The following is a 19,267-nucleotide window of genomic DNA, read 5'->3' as shown; positions in this document are numbered from 1 at the left end:
AGATCGCAAAATATGCTGCCAACCTCAGAAGACTTGCGGCACTGTGTGATTTTGGCTCGCACCTCAACAAAGCATTGAGAGACATCTTCGTTCTGGGAAGTGGCCACGAGGGCCTCCTTCACAAGCTACTATCTACTGACACCGTAGTCAACTTGCAGAAGGCCATCAGCATCAGTCAGGCGTTCATGACCTCGACCTGCAACACCAAGCAAATTATTCATCCCATGGACTCAAACCCGGCAAGAACTGTACACAGAATGGTGCCTTTCATAGGCAAGACTGTAGAACGTGGCTCTGCCCAGGGCAGAGAGCACAGACCTCAGGGTTCCAGAACTCAGAGTCTGCCGAGGGGTGCTAATCGAGTAGCACCATGCTGGTGTTGCGGAGGAAACCATAGGGCTCACCAGTGTCGGTTTGCTGAGTACGTATGCAAAGCCTGTAACACGAAGGGCCACCTCCAGCGTATGTGTAAAAGAAATACGACTCACCGCCTAGCAGAGGAGTCGGTAGATGACTTTGAATCCAGCGGGGAGTATAATGATCTGGCCAGAGTGGCAGCTCAGCCCCAAGAAGAAGTGTATGGAGTTATATGTACACCTGCACCACTGAATGTCCTCCAGTGAAGATGGAAGCTGAGATAAGCGGCGTTCCAGTCTTCATGGAAGTGGACATGGGAGCGAGCCAGTCAGTGATGAGCCAGGATGCCTTTGAGAGGCTATGGAACGAAAAACGACCTGAACTGGTTCCAATACAGGAAAAGTTGTGCACCTACACCACGGAGTTGATCCCAGTCCTTGGTAGTGCGGACGTAAGTGTAATCCATAATGGCGTGGTGCACGTTACCTCTGGATTGTTGCAGGTTATGGTCCAACACTACTCGGAAGAAGGTGGATGGGAAGTGGGAGCACCTCTTCACTCCAGCAATCGATGTCCCCCGTGCTCAGAGGCAGAGCAAAACCTCACCTTCGCTTGGGCCAGGCACCAGAGAACAGACCAGCACAGCACCTGAGGCACAGACCATCCATCACGACTGCGTGGCAATGATCCAACCGGAATGACCTAAAAGTACATTCCTGGCACAAATGGCAGGACTCCAGGGGAGGAAGATCGAATTCACAGGCACTCTTCCAGCTTTTGTGGCAGAATCGCGGGAGAGAAGGGTCAAGGCAGTCAACCTCGAGGACAGAGGCAAGATGGCGTCCCTGCTGCAGCGAGGTGCAGCATGATGTGGCAGGGTTTTCTTAAAAGAGACTTGCAACCAATTGAATTTAAAAGACATTGTATGCATGGCAAGCAATGTAACGAACCGATTAAGAATATTGTTAGCGTTAGTGTTTTCTTAGAAGAATCACTCAACACTCAGAGTCGGTTCCAATGCTGATGCAGCTTTTATTACGCTCAGCGGGGAGGAAAAACTCAGGACCGTATCCAGGTTTCTCTCCACAGAACAAAGGGTTACATGCACCTTTATATGTTTCACAACAGTTACAAAACAGTTTACTACAGCTACACAGCCCATCATGGCCGGACACAAGCCAATCACAACGATTATAGATTACATATAGGTTCTTTTAACCCAATAGAATTCCCCTAGTATCCAGGGAACCATATGTTCGGTTATTGTCAGCTTGGGCTGATCGATGACTTTATAGGTTCTCTCCCTAGTTCTTTCATCTGGGAGAAATAATTGGTTTATAACCTTGTTTACAGGAGATGGTTTCCCTCTTACCTTTCTTCCTGGGGAATTAATTGGTTTATGACCTTGTTCACAGGAGATGGTTTCCTTCTTATCTCTGTCTTCCCGCATCCCAGGCATTCCTACAGTGGGCCTCACAGGGTTATTGCTTGGTCATTGAACGTTCAACAGTTCACAGCTTGACTACCTGATTTCCCATCATGCCTGGGCAGCCATTTTATGTGTGTGTCCATTTTAAGCTTATGTGAGTTTTGATATATCTAGCAGGTGCCTAATGCCTAGTATTCTGGTATATTCTAAAGGTGCCTACCTCCTACAACAAATATAAAGTACAAAATGTTGTTGCAAGATGTCAGGAATAGAGTGTCCCCAAAAGTAGCAAGCGAGCGAATTCGGGAGGGTAAAGGCACTGATCCTGATACCCTGCCCCAGGTCTATCCCACGCTGCAGGCACCCGATGGCACTATTCGTCACGGACCTGGAAATGAAAACGGCGCTAATACGCACAGTCGGCCGCTATTGCCCACCCGGATGGAGATGGCGCAGCCCCCAGACCCTGTCCGGGGGTGAAAGGTCAGAACCAACGAGCTCCCCAAACGGGACCTGGAACAACCAGGTTCCCAACACCAGAGCAGGCGGAAGATTCTTCAGCCCTCAAAGGAGGACAGGGAGGCCACACACATCTGTGTCTCTGCTCACCACTAGGCAACGGCAAAGGCCCTGAGTCCTGGCAAGGTGAGCAAACCAAGCCCACCCCGCTAGCAGGGGGCGCAGCGCCGCCATCAGACAACTAGGACCCCGTCCGGTTGCTCTGGAACTAGCGTCCTCGCATACCTGTACTGCTACCTCAGTACTGACCATGACTGAACCATGAATGCAATCTACCCAATCCTGGCACACGACCGTAAAATGAAGGTTCAGCGAAGGTTCACCAGACTGTTTCCCGGATGGCAGGACTGACATATGAGGAGAGACTGGAGCAACTGGGCCTTTATACATTGGAGTTTAGAAGGATGAGAGGGGATCTCATAGAAACATATAAGATTCTGACGGGACGGGACAGGTTAGATGTGGGTAGAATGTTCCCGATGTTGGGGAAGTCCAGAACCAGGGAACACAGTCTTAGGATAAGTGGTAGGCCATTTAGGACTGAGATGCGGAGAAACTTCTTCATTCAGAGAGTTGTTAACCTAAGGAATTCCCTGCCGCAGAGAGTTGTTTATGCCAGTTCATTGGATATATTCAAGAGGGAGTTAGATATAGCCCTTATGGCGAAGGGGATCAAGGGGTATGGAGAGAAACAGGAAAGGGGTGCTGAGGGAATGATCTTATTGAAGGCTCGAAGGGCCTACTCCTGCACCTATTTTTTTCCATGTAAAACGTAACAAATGTCCATCACTGAACCAAGGTGTCATGATACAAACTGTAAAAAAATATGTTTTTTCTTCCTTTCTTTGTACTTGCACTGTGTCTGATCCCGTATATTAATGTAATGGGCCAGTTGCATGATCTCGCTGTGGAGGGAGGGGGGTGCGGAAATGGATGTATGTAGTCATGGACACACACATGGATCACACCCAGAACCCACTGGAGCCTCCACTGCATCATCGAACCATCCAAACTGGTAACTGTTATGTACTTAACCCTTTGCAACCTGTATCACACCACCACCAGCGAGCCTACTTGTTGGAGTCCCAAGGGATCCCAGCATCCCTTGGGAGCACTATTTTTAAGCAGGCCACCCACGAGGTACCTGCACTCTGGAGTCTTATTAAAAGGAGCTAAGGTCACATTTACTCATTGTTCACAGTACTCAGTTTATTGTGAGCATATCAATTGGCAACGAGGTAACGAACAACCGCGCGAAAATGCAAAGAACAGTTGGTATCCTGGAGAAGTTCTCAGAAGGGGATGATTGAGAGGCCTTTGTGGAGAGACTCGACCAATACTTCGTGGCCAAGGAGCTAGAAGGGGACGAGAACGTTGCCAAACGAAGGGCAACAAACTATAGCCTCATGAAGAATCTCCTAGCTCCGGTAAAATCAACAACTAAATCCTATGAAGAATTGTGTAAGCTGGTCTGGGAGCACTTAAATCCTAAGGAAAGCGCTTTGATGGTGAGGTATCGGTTCTACACGTGCCAACGGTCGGAGGGCCAGGAAGTGACGAGCTTTGTCGCCGAACTAAGACGCCTTGCAGGACATTGCAAATTTGAGGGATTCTAAGAACAAATGCTAAGAAACTTTTTTGTACTGGGCATTGACCATGAGGTAATCCTTCGCAAACTGTTGACTGTTGAAACTCCGAATCTGAGCAAAGCCATAACAATAGCCCATGCATTTATGTCCACCAGCGACAACACCAAACAAATTTCGCAGCATAAAGAGGTTTCGGCCAGTACGTTGCACAAAGTAACTTTGTTTTCGAGCAGGCATATACATGGCAGAACATACATGCCAGCTGCTGCTGCACGACTTCAGATGACCCAGAGTCTGCCATCAATCGTTAATGCGAGGCAGTTAATATCCTGATGGCGTTGTGGAGGTGATCATCAGGCCCATCGATGCCGCTTCAAGCATTATGCGTGCAACGGCTGCAGAACAATGGGACACCACCAGCAAATGTGCAGGCGAGGTGCAAACCCTGCAAACCACCACGTTGCAGAGGAAGATCAATCCACGGTGGATCAGGCTAAATTGGAGACTCGTACCAAGGAGTCAGAAGTGTATGGGGTACACACCTTCATCACAAAATGTCCACCAATAATGTGAACTGAATGGAATTCCATTATCCATGGAACTGGACATGGGTTCGAGTCAGTCCATAATGAGCAAAAAGGTCTTCGACAGGCTGTGGTGCAATAAGCCACACAGGCCCAAGCTCAGCCCCATTCGCACCAAACTAAGAATTTACACCAAGGAACTGATCCCAGTGCAGAAGTCAAAGTATCCTATGATGGAGCAGTGCACAAACTCGTGCTGTGGATCGTGCCAGGGGATGGCCCCACACTTTTTGGCAGAAGCTGGCTGGGAAAAATCCGCTGGAACTGGGACGACATCCGAGCGCTTTCATCCATCGACGATGACTCATGTACCCAGGTTCTGAGCAGATTTCCATTGTTGTTTGAGCCAGGCATTGGAAGTGCAGATCCATTTGGTTCCTGGTACGCGACCCATCCACCACAAGGCACAGGCGGTACCATATATGATGCGTGAGAAAGTGGAAATTGAGCTGGCCAGGTGCAACGAGAAGGCATCATCGTGCCAGTGGAATTAAACGAGTGGGCCAGTCCGATTGTCCTGATATTTAAAGGTGACGGCACGGTCACAATTTGTGGGGACTATAAATTAACGATTAACCATTTTTCGCTACAGGACCAGTACCCGTTACCCAAGGCAGATAACCTATTTGCGACCCTGGCTGGAGGAAAGATGTTCACCAAGTTGGATCTGACCTCGGCCTACATGACGCAGGAGCTTGAGGAATCTTCAAAAGGCCTCACCTGCATCAACATGCAGAAAGGTCTGTTCATCTATAACAGATGCCCATTCGGGTTTCGGGCAGCCGCGGCAATCTCCCAACGGAACATGGAGAGCCTGCTAAAGTCGCTTCCTTACACCGTGGTTTTCCAGGACTACATACTGCTTACAGGTCGGGACACCATTGAGCACTTGAAGAATCTGGAAGAGGTTCTTAGTCGGCTGGATCGCGTGGGACTCAGCGTGGGGCTCGAAGTGTGTTTTCCTGGCACCAGAGGTCGAGTTTTTGGAAAGAAGAATCGCAGCAGACGGCATCAGACTCACCGACGCCAAGACGGAGGTCAATCAAGAACGCGCTGAGACCACAAAATGTGATAGAGCTGCAGTCGTTCCTGGGACTCCTTAACTATTTTGGTAATTTCTTACCCGGGTTAAGCACCCTGCTAGAACCCCTACATGTGCTACTGCGCAAGGGAGATGACTGGGTATGGGGGAATTCACAAGAGGCTGCCTTTGAGAAAGCCAGAAATCTGTTGTGATCAAACAAACTGCTTGTCCTGTATAACCCTTGTAAATGATTAGTGCTAGCTTTGGTGGCAAAAACACGAAGGCAGAATATTATCTGAATGGCGGCAGATTAGGAAAAGGGGAGGTGCAACGAGACCTGGGTGTCATGGTACATCAGTCATTGAAAGTTGGCATGCAGGTACAGCAGGCGGTGAAGAAGGCAAATGGTATCTTGGCCTTCATAGCTAGAGGATTTGAGTATAGGAGCAGGGAGGTCTTGCTGCAATTGTACAGGACCTTGGTGAGGCCTCACCTGGAATATTGTGTTCAGTTTGCTGGCACCATTAGAGGGTGCAACTGGTTCCTGCTCTCGTGGCAGGGGCTGTATAAAAGGGGAGCCACCATGCGGCTGCCTCACTCTGGAGTTACGAATAGAGAACCAAGGTCACTACAGTTTGAGTACAACACATTGCCTCGTGGAGTCATTCAAAGGTATATTATAGATATAATAGCTACTATTGAATCTGTTTCCAGCACCCTATCACGCAGTGCATTCCAAATCCTAACCACTCATTGTTTAAAAAAGTTTATCCTCATGTCGCCTTTGGTTCAGTTGCCCAACACCTTAAATCTGTGCAAAAGAACCAGATCTGGGTACTGTTGAACATTTATTAACTGTTTTGACAATGACGACCATTGGTCTAGAAATTTGGGTGGTGAAAAAATGATGCTGTAATGCTAACAGCATTTGAGTGGCCTACTACTGGTCCTCCAGCCTATTTCATGCTGATTTCTGCTGCCACCTGTACTTGTTCTTCTTCCCTCATGCCATGTTTTTCCTTGTGTCTCCGACATCTCTTCATCTTCATCTGCAGTGCATATTTTTCAATGATGCTTGCGGAAGCTGGATTGAATAATGCAATATAGTGGGAAGTGGATTAGCCTTCTGGCCCTGCAAGCTGATGCGCCTCAGGAGGCACTATGAAAACACCAATGGGAAAAAGCAAGTAGAATCTGTAAGATACTTAGTGCATTTCAAGCACCACAGTTATAATATTATGGCAGTAGCTAAGTTACATTTCGGCAGCATGCATGAGTGACAGACTCATTCCTTGAGGGACAAGAAAGATTGAAGACTGAATACTAACCTGCAGAATTTTGTTCACTGCTTGCATGCCTCTTTCCAATTGGAACCATGATTGGGTTCTCGCTATGTCCAAGACTAATTCTTTTAGACAGCTTCAGATTTGGAGAGGGATTTCCAGTTTTCAATCTCTACCTTTTATGGTGGGTATCCTTTGTCTGCAATTGTAAGAAATTAACAAAATGCTGACTGTTTCTTGAGGCTTTCCATAGCTTTGTAATTCAACATTGTGCTTCTCTGAGCAAGGTTGCAAGAACATGCATCAGGTACTAGGGGAATATGTTATGGTTTCACCCTCAAGCAGTGAGATGTTTACTGGGAAGATAAAAGATCCAACTTCTGACATTTTACTCAAAGGGCATTCAAAAATACTTTAAGGAGAAAAAGTTGCAGAGGTATGGGGAAAGAGTGGGGCGAGTGGGATGAACTGGATTGCTCTTTGAAAGAGCTGGCACAGATCGATGGGCCGAATGGCCTCCTTCTGTGCTATACTATTCTATGATTCTATAATGATTCTGTGTTCAATGACTGAATTGTGTTACCTTCTGCTAGATAGAACAAGAAGGCGCAAAAAGATTAGAAGCATCCCATATGCGTATACAGCTGGTTGAAGGGAGGTCTGTGTGTTTGTGTTAAAGGCATTGCATTGCAGTGCACTCACCTTGGCAAATGTCTTTAAGGTGTTGAATAGCTTTGTCATCAGTGAGGATGACATATAGACTTTGAGCTTTCGCCTGTTCAGCAATCTCTTCGCAGGCAACCCGGACTGCAGCTTGCTAAGGAAGGTACTGCTCATATGCAAAAATGGCAGCCACTCCTTACCATCAGGTATCTCAGCATGATCTCAAGGACTCTCTCACAAAAGAATTGTCCTCCCTCACCCCTGGAAATTGGCAGACTCATTTTAGGACAGCACAGAACAGAAGAAACAGAATGTTAAAGCAGATTCAGGAACAGAGAGACCTGAGGATATATGTACACAAATCTTTGACGGTTGCAGGACAAGTTGATAAGGCTGTGAAAAAAGCATAAGGGATTCTTGGCTTCATAAACAGTGGCATGGAGCCCAAAATCAGGAAAGTTATGCTAAACCAAAGGCCTTAACATCATGCAGCCTTTGTACATTTTGCAGGCTGACTGTCATATATGCATTTAATTAATATGCTGTAGTAATACCCGCCCTGCTGTATAAAAACATAAGAACGCAATAAATAGGAACAGGAGTAGGCCATACAGCCCCTCGAGCCTGCTCCGCCATTTAATAAGATCATGGCTGATCTGATCATGGACTCAGCTCCACTTCCCCGCCCGCTCCCCATAACCCCTTATCCCCTTACCGTTTAAGAAACTGTCTATTTCTGTCTTAAATTTATTCAATGTCCCAGCTTCCACAGCTCTCTGAGGCACCGAATTCCACAGATTTACAATTCTCTGAGAGAAGAAATTTCTCCTCATCTCTGTTTTAAATGGGTGGCTCCTTATTCTAAGATCATGCCCTCTAGTTCTAATCTCCCCCATCAGTGAAAACATCCTCTCTGCATCCACCTTGTCAAGCCCCCTCATAATCTTATACCTTTCAATAAGATCACCTCTCATTCTTCTGAATTCCAATGAGTAGAAGACCAACCTACTCAGTCTTTCCTCATAAGTCAACCCCTTCATCGCCGGAATCAACCTCGTGAACCTTCTCTGAGGCTCAGAGACATGAACCATGTACAGTAGACACCTCAAGTCGCTGGAGAAATACTACCAACGATGTCTCCGCAAGATCCTACTAATCCCCTGGGAGGACAGACGCACCAACATTAGTGTCCTCGACCAGGCCAACATTCCCAGCATTGAAGCACTGACCACATTTGATCAGCTCCGCTGGGCAGGCCACATTATCCGCATGCCAGACACGAGACTCCCAAAGCAAGCGCTCTACTCGGAACTCCTTCATGGCAAATGAGCCAAAGCTGGCAGAGGAAACATTATAAGGACACCCTCAAAGCCTCCCTGATAAAGTGCAACATCCCCACCGACACCTGGGAGTTCCTGGCCCTAAGTGGAGGAAGTGCATCCGAGAGGGCGCTGAGCACCTCGAGTCTCATCGCTAAGAGCATGCAGAAATCAAACGCAGGCAGCAGAAAGAGCATGCGGCAAATCTGTCCCATCCTCCCTTGCCCTCAATGACTATCTGTCCCACCTATGACAGGGACTGTGGCTCTCATATTGGATTGTTCAGCCACCGAAGGACTCATTTTAAGAGTGGAAGAAAGTCTTCATCGATTCCGAGGGACTGCCTATGATGATGATTTAATTAATGCAATTATTTTAAAAGAATAAATAAACCTTTTTATAAAATTGTTCAAAGTAATCTACATTCATTTAAATTTGCAGATCACAGAAATGGTTGAAGCAGTGAAGACCTTTTCTATATTGAAAAAATCCACAATTGAAGGAATAGAGATTCTGGCAATCAAATTCCATAATATCTATCTGAGTCTGAAAAAGAGTCATTATGACATTCTGGATCCTCGGAAGAAAGAGTTCAATGCAGACTACGCTGTATTCATGAAACAAATCTTTGATTTAGAGGTAACAACAGAGTCACTGGGAATGTACTCCCATCAGTCGGGGATAGATAATTTTACCTTGTTAAATATAATTAACCACCTCGCTTTATTTATATCTTTCCTGCCGTTTTCCTCTTTCTTTCCTTATTTGTCAGCATGGATGGTTCAGATTTCTTCACCAAAAAGGCGAAGTACTGAGAACATTTAAACCCAGCAGCTTTATCAGAGTAGCAAAAATCACACCAAATATAAATGGACATTGCCTGCAGAAGGATGAGCCACTGGGGCTGGGATTTATTAGGACAGGTGACCAAAAGCTTGGTTGAGGAGATAAGTTTTGACAAGTATCTTAAAGGTGGAGAGAGAGGTGGAGATGCTTAAGGAGGAATTTCCAGTGCTTAGGGCCTAGACATCTGAAGGCATTGCCACCAATGGAGGGGAAAATGGAGTGGAGGTAAGATGCCAGAGTTGGAGGAATGCAAAATTCTCAGAGGATTACAGACAATTTTAAATTTAAGGCGTTGGTGGACCTGAGCCAGTGTATTTTAGTGAGCACAGGAGTGATAGGTGAGCCCAAGTTTATGGAGAGTGGAAGATGGGAGGCCAGCCAGGAGACCATCGGTACATTTGAGTCTAGAGGGACCAAAAGCATGGATAAAGTTTTCAGGAGCAGATGGGCTGAAGCAGGGACAGAGAAGGGTCATATTACGAAGGTGAAAGCAGGCAGTCTTTGTGATAGATCAGATATGAGGATGAAAGCTCAGCTCACGGTTAAATAGGACATTGAAGTTGTGAACAGTCAGTTTCAGCCTATGACAGCTGCTGGGGTGGGGATAGGATGCAATCAATGGCGAGGTAAAAGAGATTGTGGTGGAGGCCAAAAATAATAGCCTCTGTCTTCTCAATGTTTTATTGGAGGAAATTGTGACCATTGCTGGCAAGCGGACAAGCAGGCTGACATTGGAATCAGTGGAGGGGATGAGAAAATGCTGTTAAAGTATGGTGTCATCAACGTACATGTGGAATCTGATGTCATTCTTTGGATGAAGTCAGCATTAATAAGATTCATGCTGGTGTTTATGCTCCACACGAGCCTCCTCCCACCCTTCTAACCCCATCAACATATCCTTCTATTCCTTTCTTCCTCATGTGTTTATATAGTTTACCTTTAAATGTATTGTCATTTCCTGATTACTGTGCCCTCTTTTCCACAACTTCATGTTAAAACCTCTCCAAACAAGTTTCTGCCCCTGCCACAGCACTGAAAAGGTCCTAATCAACGTCACAAATGAAATTCTCTGTGACTGTGACATACTATCAACGCTCATCCATCTCGACCTGTTTGCAGCCTTTGACATAATTCACCATGTCATCCACCTCCAATGCTTCTCCTCCATGGTCCAGCTGAGTGGGACTGCCCTTATCTGGTATCACTCTTCTCTATCCAGGCATGTGCAGAGAATCACTTGCTACTCTTCCTGCTCCCATACTGTTACCTTTGGAGTCCCCCAAGGATCTACAACAACTTGTATTTATATAGTGCCTTTAACGTAGTAAAACATCCCAAGGTGCTTCACAGGAGTGTTATAAGACAAAACAAATAAATTTGATCTACCCTTGGCCTCCTACTATTTCTCATACACTGTTTACACTGTACATTAATGATTTAGATGAGGGGATTAAATGTAGTATCTCCAAATTTTCGGATGACACTAAGTTGGGTGGCAGTGTGAGCTGCGAGGAGGATGCTGTGAGGCTGCAGAGCGACTTGGATAGGTTAGGTGAGTGGGCAAATGCATGGCAGATGAAGTATAATGTGGATAAATGTGAGGTTATCCACTTTGGTGGTAAAAACAGAGAGACAGACTATTATCTGAATGGTGACAGATTAGGAAAAGGGGAGGTGCAAAGAGACCTGGGTGTCATGGTACATCAGTCATTGAAGGTTGGCATGCAGGTGCAGCAGGCGGTTAAGAAAGCAAATGGCATGTTGGCCTTCATAGCAAGGGGATTTGAGTACAGGGGCAGGGAGGTGTTGCTACAGTTGTACAGGGCATTGGTGAGGCCACACCTGGAGTATTGTGTACAGTTTTGGTCTCCTAACCTGAGGAAGGACATTCTTGCTATTGAGGGAGTGCAGCGAAGGTTCACCAGACTGATTCCCGGGATGGCGGGACTGACCTATCAAGAAAGACTGGATCAACTGGGCTTGTATTCACTGGAGTTCAGAAGAATGAGAGGGGACCTCATAGAAACATATAAAATTCTGACGGGGTTAGACAGGTTAGATGCAGGAAGAATGTTCCCAATGTTGGGGAAGTCCAGAACCAGGGGTCACAGTCTAAGGATAAGGGGTAAGCCATTTAGGACCGAGATGCGGAGGAACTTCTTCACCCAGAGAGTGGTGAACCTGTGGAATTCTCTACCACAGAAAGTTGTTGAGGCCAATTCACTAAATATATTCAAAAAGGAGTTAGATGAGGTCCTTACTGCTAGGGGGATCAAGGGGTATGGCGAGAAAGCAGGAATGGGGTACTGAAGTTGAATGTTCAGCCATGAACTCATTGAATGGCGGTGCAGGCTAGAAGGGCCGAATGGCCTACTCCTGCACCTATTTTCTATGTTTCTATGTTTCTATGAACCTGATGGACTGTTTCTGTGTTATAAATATTATGTAGCACGTAGAACAACTTTGGAAAGGAAAAGGAGGTTGGAGAAGGGGTGTTAGTTTGCAAGGACAGAGGGTCAAGGGTGTGTTTTTTGAAAAGACGGGTGATGGCAGATTTGATAGGGGGGTGGGTAGTCTCTGAGAAAAGGGAACTGTTTACAGTGTCAGCTACCATGGGAGCAGGAAGGGAAGTTGGTTGATCAACAGTTTACTGGGAATAAGATCGAGAGATGGATATCATGGACAAGATGTGCTTGGAGATAGCATGGGGGAGAAAGGAGAGAATCTAGAGAGAGGGTCAGGGCTAGGGCAGGGACATACCTTCGGAGGAAGCTTGGTTGGTGGGAAAGGGGAAAGTGGGTTTGCTGCAGAGACAGATTGATGGTGGTCACAATTTCAGTGACAAGTCCATGAGCTCATCACATGTTATTGAAGGTGAGGGTGGAGGAGGAAGGGAAGTAGGGTTTAAGGAACACAGTAATACAGGGACAGGAGTAGATCATTCAGCCCCTTGAGCATGTTCTGCCATTCAGTTAGATCATGGCTGATCTGTAGTTTGACTACATTTACCTTCCTTTGACCCATATCCCTTGCTACCGAACAAAAATCTATTGATCTATGTCATTGAAATTTCAATTGACCCAATATTCACTGCTTTTTGGGGAGTGAGTTCCAGATTCCCACTATCTTTCATGTGAAGAAATGCTTGCTGATTTCACACCTCAATGGCCTTGCTGTAATTTTATGATTATGCTCTCTTCTGAATTCCATAAAAGGAAATTGTTTCATAGAAACATAGAAACATAGAAAATAGGTGCAGGAGTAGGCCATTCGGCCCTTCTAGCCTGCACCGCCATTCAATGAGTTCATGGCTGAACATTCAACTTCAGTACCCCATTCCTGCTTTCTCGCCATACCCCTTGATCCCCCTAGTAGTAAGGACCTCATCTAACTCCTTTTTGAATATATTTAGTGAATTGGCCTCAACAACTTTCTGTGGTAGAGAATTCCACAGGTTCACCACTCTCTGGGTGAAGAAGTTCCTCCGCATCTCGGTCCTAAATGGCTTACCCCTTATCCTTAGACTGTGACCTCTGGTTCTGGACTTCCCCAACATTGGGAACATTCTTCCTGCATCTAACCTGTCTAAACCCGTCAGAATTTTAAATGTTTCTATGAGGTCCCCTCTCATTCTTCTGAACTCCAGTGAATACAAGCCCAGTTGATCCAGTCTTTCTTGATAGGTCAGTCCCGCCATCCCGGGAATCAGTCTGGTGAACCTTCGCTGCACTCCCTCAATAGCAAGAATGTCCTTCCTCAGGTTAGGAGACCAAAACTGTACACAATACTCCAGGTGTGGCCTCACCAATGCCCTGTACAACTGTAGCAACACCTCCCTGCCCCTGTACTCAAATCCCCTTGCTATGAAGGCCAACATGCCATTTGCTTTCTTAACTGCCTGCTGCACCTGCATGCCAACCTTCAATGACTGATGTACCATGACACCCAGGTCTCTTTGCACCTCCCCTTTTCCTAATCTGTCACCATTCAGATAATAGTCTGTCTCTCTGTTTTTACCACCAAAGTGGATAACCTCACATTTATCCACATTATACTTCATCTGCCATGCATTTGCCCACTCACCTAACCTATCCAAGTCGCTCTGCAGCCTCACAGCATCTTCCTCGCAGCTCACACTGCCACCCAACTTAGTGTCATCCGCAAATTTGGAGATACTACATTTAATCCCCTCATCTAAATCATTAAGGTACAGTGTAAACATCTGGGACCCCAGCACAGAACCTTGCGGTACCCCACTAGTCACTGCCTGCCATTCTGAAAAGTACCCATTTACTCCTACTCTTTGCTTCCTGTCTGACAACCAGTTCTCAATCCATGTCAGTACACTACCCCCAATCCCATGTGCTCTAACTTTGCACATCAATCTCTTGTGTGGGACCTTGTCGAACGCCTTCTTAAAGTCCAAATATACCACATCAACTGGTTCTCCCTTATCCACTCTACTGGAAACATCCTCAAAAAATTCCAGAAGATTTGTCAAGCATGATTTCCCTTTCACAAATCCATGCTGACTTGGACCTATCATGTCACCTCTTTCCAAATGCACTGCTATGACATCCTTAATAATTGATTCCATCATTTTACCCACTACCGATGTCAGGCTGACCGGTCTATAATTCTCTGTTTTCTCTCTCGCTCCTTTTTTAAAAAGTGGGGTTACATTGGCTACCCTCCACTCCATAGGACCTGATCCAGAGTCAATGGAATGTTGGAAAATGACTGTCAACGCATCCACTATTTCCAAGGCCACCTCCTTAAGTACTCTGGGATGCAGTCCATCAGGCCCTGGGGATTTATCGGCCTTCAATCCCATCAATTTCCCCAACACAATTTCCCGGCTAATAAGGATTTCCCTCAGTTCCTCCTCCTTACTAGACCCCCCGACCCCTTTTATAACCGGAAGGTTGTTCGTGTCCTCCTTCGTGAATACCGAACCAAAGTACTTGTTCAATTGGTCCGCCATTTCTTTGTTCCCCGTTATGACTTCCCCTGATTCTGACTGCAGGGGACCTACGTTTGTCTTTACTAACCTTTTTCTCTTTACATATCTATAGAAACTTTTGCAATCCGTCTTAATGTTCCCTGCAAGCTTCTTCTCATACTCCATTTTCCCTGCCCTAATCAAACCCTTTGTCCTCCTCTGCTGAGTTCTAAATTTCTCCCAGTCCCCAGGTTCGCTGCTATTTCTGGCCAATTTGTATGCCACTTCCTTGGCTTTAATACTTTCCCTGATTTCCCTTGATAGCCACGGTTGAGCCACCTTCCCTTTTTTATTTTTATGCCAGACAGGAATGTACAATTGTTGTAGTTCATCCATGCGGTCTCTAAATGTCTGCCATTGCCCATCCACAGTCAACCCCTTAAGTATCATTCGCCAATCCATCCCAGCCAATTCACGCCTCATACCTTCAAAGTTAGCCTTCTTTAAGTTCTGGATCATTGTCTCTGAATTAACTGTTTCATTCTCCATCCCAATGCAGAATTCCACCATATTATGGTCACTCTTCCCCAAGGGGCCTCGCACAACGAGATTGCTAATTAATCCTCTCTCATTACATAACACCCAGTCTAAGATGGCCTCCCCCCTAGTTGGTTCCTCGACATATTGGTCTAAAAAACCATCCCTTATGCACTCCAGAAAATCCTCCTCCACCGTATTGCTTCCAGTTTGGTTAGCCCAATCTATGTGCATATTAAAGTCACCCATTATAACTGCTGCACCTTTATTGCACGCACCCCTAATTTCATGTTTGATGCCCTCCCCAACATCACTACTACTGTTTGGAGGTCCGTACACAACTCCCACTAACGTTTTTTGCCCTTTGGTGTTCTGCAGCTCAACCCATATAGATTCCATATCATCTAAGCTAATGTCCTTCCTAACTATTGCCTTAATCTCCTCCTTAACCAGCAATGCTACCCCACCTCCTTTTCCTTTTATTCTATCCTTCCTGAATGTTGAATACCCCTGGATGTTGAGTTCCCAGCCCTGATCATCCTGGAGCCACGTCTCCGTAATCCCAATCACATCATATTTGTTAACATCTATTTGCACAGTTAATTCATCCACCTTATTGCGGATACTCCTTGCATTAAGACACAAAGCCGTTCTCAATTATACAACCCCTCAACCCTCCAAAATCAATGGATTACAAACTGACTTGATGCCAAATAGTTCAACCCTTTAACCACTTGTATCATTCTGGTCAATCTGTGCTACGCCCCCTCCAAGGCCAGTATATTATTCCTGAGGATCAGTGCCCAAAACAGTGCATATGAGGTCTGACTAAGGCTCCATACAACTGAAGCTTCACTTACACTCTTTTGAAATGACATCCTTTCTGACCGTGACAAAGGTAAACTATCCTTCTCATCCTTCTTTCAGGTGAATTTATAATGGGGAACATTATAAAATACGAGGGGTTCGAGGGTCTAGTGAAAAGGAGGAACTGAAGGAAATGCTTATTAGTCAAGAAATTGTATTAGGGAAATTGATGGGATTGAAGGCCGATAAATCCCCAGGGCCTGATAGGCTGCATTCCAGAGTACTTAAGGAAGTGGCCCAAGAAATAGTGGATGTTGAATCATTGTGGGTGGAGATTAGAGATAGTAAGGGGAAAAAGTCACTGGTAGGCGTAGTTTATAGGCCCCCAAATAATAACTTCACGGTGGGGCGGGCAATAATCAAGGGAATAATGGAGGCATGTGAAAAAGGAACGGCAGTAGTCATGGGGGATTTTAACCTACATATCGATTGGTCAACTCAAATCGCACGGGGTAGTCTGGAGGAGGAATTCATAGAATGCATACGGGATTGTTTCTTAGAACAGTATGTAACAGAACCTACAAGGGAGCAAGCTATATTAGATCTGGTTCTGTGTAATGAGACAGGAAAAATAAACGACTTCCTTGTAAAAGTTCCTCTCGGAATGAGTGATCACAGTATGGTTGAATTTGTAATACAGATTGAGGGTGAGGAAGTTGTGTCAGAAATGAGCGTACTATGCTTAAACAAAGGGGACTACAGTGGGATGAGGGCAGAGTTGGCTAAAGTAGACTGGAAACACAGACTAAACGTGGCACAATTGAGGAACAGTGGAGGACTTTTAAGGAGCTCTTTCATAGTGCGCAACAAAAATATATTCCAGTGAAAACGAAGGGCGGTAAGAGAAGGGATAACCAGCCGTGGATAACCAAGGAAATAAAGGAGATTATCAAATCAAAGACCAATGCGTATAAGGTGGCCAAGGTTAGTGGGAAACTAGAGGATTGGGAAAATTTTAAACAACAGCAAAGAATGACTAAAAAGCAATAAAGAGGAAAGATAGATTACGAAGGTAAACTTGCGCAAAACATAAAAACAGATAGTAAAAACTTTTACAGATATATAACACGGAAAAGAGTGACAAAAGTAAATGCTGTTCCCTTAGAAGATGAGAAGGGGGATTTAATAATGGGAAATGTGAAAATGGCTGAGACCTTAAACAATTATTTTGCTTTGGTTTTCACAGTGGAAGACACAAAAACCATGCCAAAAATTGCTGGTCACAGGAATGTGGGAAGGGAGGACCTTGAGACAATCACTATCACTAGGGGGGATAGTGCTGGACAGGCTAATGGGACTCAAGATCGACAAGTCCCATGATCCTGATGAAATGCATCCCAGGGTATTAAAAGAGATGGCGGAAGTTATAGCAGATGCATTCGTTATAATCTACCAAAATTCTCTGACTCTGGGGAGGTACCAGCGGATTCGAAAGCAGCTAATGTAAGGCCTCTGTTTAAAAAAGGGGGCAGACAAAAGGCAGGTAACTATAGGCCGGTTAGTTTAACAACTGTAGTGGGGAAAATGCTTGAAACTATCATTAAGGAAGAAATAGCAGGACATCTAGATAGGAATAGTGCAATCAAGCAGACGCAGCATGGATTCATGAAGGGGAAATCATGTTTAACTAATTTACTGGAATTCTTTGAGGATATAACGAGCATGGTAGATAGAGGTGTACCGATGGATGTGGTGTATTTAGATTTCCAAAAGTCATTCGATAAGGTGCCACACAAAAGGTTACTGCAGAAGATAGAGGTTCGCGAAGGCAGAGGAAATGTATTTGCATGGATAGAGAATTGGCTGGCGAACAGAAAGCAGAGAGTCGGGATAAATGGGTCCTTTTCGGGTTGGAAATCGGTGCTTAGTGGTGTGCAACAGGGATCGGTGCTGGGACCACAACTGTTTACAATATACATAGATGACCTGGAAGAGGGGACAGAGTGCAGTGTAACAAAATTTGCAGCTGACACAAAGATTAGTGGGAAAGCGGGTTGTGTAGAGGACACAGAGAGGCTGCAAAGAGATTTAGATAGGTTAAGCGAATGGGCTAAGGTTTGGCAGATGGAATACAATGTCGGAAAGTGTGAGGTCATCCACCTTGGGAAAAAAAACAGTAAAAGGGAAAATTATTTGAATGGGGAGAAATTACAACATGCTGAGGTGCAGAGGGACCTAGGGGTCCTTGTGCATGAATCCCAAAAAATTAGTTTGCAGGTGCAGCAGGTAATCAGGAAGGTGAATGGAATGTTGGCCTTCATTGCGAGAGGGATGGAGTACAAAAGCAGGGAGGTCCTGCTGCAACTGTATAGGGTATTGGTAAGGCTGCACCTGGAGTACTGCGTGCAGTTTTGGTCACCTTACTTAAGGAAGGATATACTGGCTTTGGAGGGGGTACAGAGATGATTCACTAGGCTGATTCCGGAGATGAGGGGGTTACGTTATGATGATAGATTGAGTAGACTGGGTCTTTACTCGGAGTTCAGAAGGATGAGGGGTGATCGTATAGAAACATTTAAAATCATGAAAGGGATAGACAAGATAGAGGCAGAGAGGTTGTTTCCACTGGTAGGGGAGACTAGAACTAGGGGGCACAGCCTCAAAATACAGGGGAGCCAATTTAAAACCGAGTTGAGAAGGAATTTCTTCTCCCAGAGGGTTGTGAATCTGTGGAATTCTTTGCCCAAGGAAGCAGTTGAGGCTAGCTCATTGAATGTATTCAAGTCACAGATAGATAGATTTTTAACCAATAAGGGAATTAAGGGTTACGGGGAGAGGGTGGGTAAGTGGATCTGAGTCCACTGCCAGATTAGCCATGATCTTATTGAGGGGCTCGATAGCCTACTCCTGTTCCTAATTCTTATTATGTTCTTGTTAGTGATCATTTTCCAACATTCTATTGACTCTGGATCAGTTCCTATGGACTGGAGGGTAGCTAATGTAACACCACTTTTTAAAAGAGGGAGAGAGAAAACAGGGAATTATAGACCGGTTAGTCTGACATCGGTGGTGGGGAAAATGTTGGAATCAATTATTAAAGATGAAAAAGCAGCGCATTTGTAAAGAGGTGACAGGATAGGTCCAAGTCAGCATGGATTTATGAAAGGGAAATCATGCTTGACAAATCTTCTAAAATTTCTTGAGGGTGTAACTAGTAGAGTGGATAAGGGAGAACCAGTGGATGTGGTATATTTGGACTTTCAAAAGGCTTTTGACAAGGTACCATACAAGAGATTGGTGTGCAAAATGAAAGCACATGGTATTGGGGGTAATGTATTGACGTGGATAGAGAACTGGTTGGCAGACAG

At 45.4% G+C, this 19,267-nt stretch overlaps 1 protein-coding gene across 1 annotated transcript in view; it reads left to right on the top strand.

Moving 5' to 3' along the window:
* LOC139266712 (dynein axonemal heavy chain 8-like) overlaps positions 1–19,267 on the top strand; it is a 2,132,242-nt gene that overhangs the window by 581,156 nt on the left and 1,531,819 nt on the right. Inside the window, exon 13 of the mRNA XM_070884298.1 lies at positions 9,209–9,406. Within this exon, the coding sequence (XP_070740399.1) occupies positions 9,209–9,406 (198 nt within the window). The remainder of the gene's footprint in view (positions 1–9,208; positions 9,407–19,267) is intronic.

Source organism: Pristiophorus japonicus, chromosome 7, assembly GCF_044704955.1.
Source record: "Pristiophorus japonicus isolate sPriJap1 chromosome 7, sPriJap1.hap1, whole genome shotgun sequence".
Classification (NCBI taxonomy): domain Eukaryota; kingdom Metazoa; phylum Chordata; class Chondrichthyes; family Pristiophoridae; genus Pristiophorus; species Pristiophorus japonicus.
This window is presented reverse-complemented; position numbering and strand designations above follow the sequence as displayed.